This window comes from Artibeus jamaicensis, unplaced genomic scaffold, assembly GCF_021234435.1.
Source record: "Artibeus jamaicensis isolate MK-2021 breed Jamaican fruit bat unplaced genomic scaffold, CSHL_Jam_final contig_3029, whole genome shotgun sequence".
Taxonomy (NCBI): domain Eukaryota; kingdom Metazoa; phylum Chordata; class Mammalia; order Chiroptera; family Phyllostomidae; genus Artibeus; species Artibeus jamaicensis.
The window spans coordinates 1-2,707 of NW_026521695.1; the positions used below are offsets into that span (position 1 = coordinate 1).

The window sequence follows — 2,707 nt, forward strand, 5'->3', positions numbered from 1 at the left end:
GAAGATTCACAAGTGATTTAAATTATCCATTTGGAAGCCGAAGCTGTTGGTAATTTTGACTGCATAGTCATTTTAACATTATTCCCATTCAAGGATTTCATTTTCCTCATGGGTCATTTCTTTGCTGTGGTGAAATATACATAAAATGCTTTATCTTGTCTGACTGTTCTGCCTGGAACTCCGTACTGTGCTGAGTAAGAATGGCGAGAGCAGGCAGTCTTGTCTCCTTCCTGATCTTACTTAGAGCCCCTCTCAGGCTCTTACCACCCAAGTTCTCAGCTGAGGGCCTGTGGTAGACAGGCTTTATTATGTTCGGACATGCTCACTCTGTGCCCGATTTGTTGTGAGTTCTTATCATGAAAGGATGGTGAATTTTATCAAGTGGTTTTATCGCATCTCTTGGGATAATCATATGGTTTGTGTCTTTTGTTATTATGGGATAGTGTGTTTATAGATTTGCATGTGTTGACTGTTCTTGCATCCCAGGAATAAACCCCACCTGGTCAGAGTGCACGATCCTTTCCACGTGCTACTGAGGTTACTTTGCTAGTGCTCTGCTGAAGGTTTTTGCCTCAACATTTATCAAAAATATTTGTCTGTACTTTTATGTTCTTGTAGTGTCTTTATCTGGCTTTAGTATCAAGGTAATGCTGGCCTCATACAATGCCTTTGGAAGTACTAACCGTTTAGGTGTTTTTTAAAGATTTTTGTAAAAATTGTTGTTAATTATTCTTAAATATTTGGTAGAATTCACCACTGAAACCATATAGTACTGGGTTGTTATTGCTTGGTGCTTTTTTAATTACTGTTTTAAGTTCTTTATTTGTTATAGATCGGTTCACATTTTTTTTTCTATTTCAGATTTTATTTATTTTTTGATAGAGGGCAAGAGAGAGAGAAAAGGAAGAGAAATATAAATGTGTGGTTGCCTCTCATGCACCCCCTATTGGGGACCTGACCCACAGCCCAGGCATGTGCCCTAACTGGGAATCAAACCTGCAACACTTTGGGTCACAGGCCAGCACTCAACCCACTGAGCCACACCAGCCAGGGCCACATTTTCTATTCCTGTATTACGAGGTTTTGCTAGGTTGCATGTTTCTAAAAATGTATTCATTTTATCTAAGTTAAGGTTCAGACTAATATGTTTAATATGAGAAAACGGTCTAGTTGGATGGGGCAAGTAGCTTCTTCAGGGCCACCTGCATGTCCTTGTTCCTCAGACAGTAGACGAGGGGGTTCAGGCTGGGGGTTATGATGGAGTAAAACACAGACAGAAGTCGTCCTTGAATGGGAGAGTCTTGAGAAGTAGGACTCAGGTAAGCAATGTTCCCAGTGACGTAGAACAGAGTGACTGTAGTGAGATGAGAGGAGCAGGTGGAGAAGGCCTTCCCACGGCCCCCTGCAGAGCGGATCTGAGCAATGGCGGAGATGATAACCACGTAGGAGGCCATGGTGAGGCCAAAGGCACTGACAAAGATGCATCCGCCGACTGCGAATCCCACCTCCTCGTGGGTGTGGAAGTCACTGCAGGAGAGCCTCATCAGGGGGGAGCTGTCACAGAAAAAGTGGTCAACCACGTTGGGCCCGCAGAACGGGAGGGAGAAGGTATTGGTGGTGTGGAAGACAGAGTAGAGAGCTCCACTCAACCAGGCCACGGCCACGAGCTTCACACACAGCTTTCTGCTCATGATGATGCCATAGAGGAGAGGCCTGTGGATGGCTAGGCAGCGGTCGTAGGCCATGGACGTGAGCAAGAAGCACTCAGAAGCACCCAGCATGAGAAACAAAAAGAGCTGAGCCATACACTCCCAGAAGGAGATGACATTGGAACCCATGAGTGATTTGGCCAGGGCCTTGGGGATGGTGACTGAGGTGTAGCACATGTCCCAGGAAGGGGACAGATTCTGCAGGGGAAGAAGTACATGGGGGTGTGGAGGCGGCTGTCTCGGGTCACAGCTGCGATGATGCACATGTTCCCGAGGGAGGGAGAAGAGGATGAAGAGGAAAACCAGGGAGCTCGCGAGCCTCAGCTCAGGGTGTCTGAGAAGCCCGTGAGGAATGAACTCAGTCACACTGGTCTCGTTCCTCATACCCCTTTCAAGTCAGAGGGAGAGAGAGTGCGGGACAGTCAGGGAGAGTTGTGGTCTTCGTCCACAGTGTGAAACGCACGATGGCAGAGTGGACCAGAGAGGTGGCTGCAGTGAACCGGGTCCTCACCACCACAGTTCATGAGTCCACTCCCTCCTCTTTCTGCGCCTGCTGCTTCTCTGTGAAGTCTAAGCAGTAACCAATTCTAAATAAACGAAAGAGGAAAAAACATGTATTTATTAAGATACTGGTTATATGCATGCATCATTAAATAACAAGGTTTGAAAGGATTTACATTTTTTTTAAAGACTTTATTTATTTATATTTAGAGAGAGGGGAAGGGAAGGAGAAAGACAGGGAGAGAAAGAAACATCAATGTGGTTGCCTCTCACACACCCCCCACTGGGGACCTGGCCCACAACCCAGGCACTGCCCTGCCTGGGAATCAAACCTTTGGTTCTCAAGCCCACACTCAATCCATTGAGCTACGCCAGCCAGGCTGATTTACATTTTTTAATTACAAGATGAAATAGTCTCATTCCCCCATTAATTTCCCTCTCAACAACAGCTGCCTTCACTGCAGTAGGTACACAGAGTTCATGGAAAGAGGGTGAAC

At 46.2% G+C, this 2,707-nt stretch overlaps 1 protein-coding gene across 1 annotated transcript; it reads right to left on the minus strand.

Moving 5' to 3' along the window:
• Positions 1–1,166: 1,166 nt before the first annotated feature.
• On the minus strand, positions 1,167–2,093 carry LOC128627013 (olfactory receptor 1044-like). The gene is given in 3 exon segments (XM_053662840.1): positions 1,167–1,913; positions 1,916–1,984; positions 1,986–2,093. Coding segments are annotated over 3 exon segments (924 nt in total).
• Between the last annotated feature and the right edge of the window lie 614 nt (positions 2,094–2,707).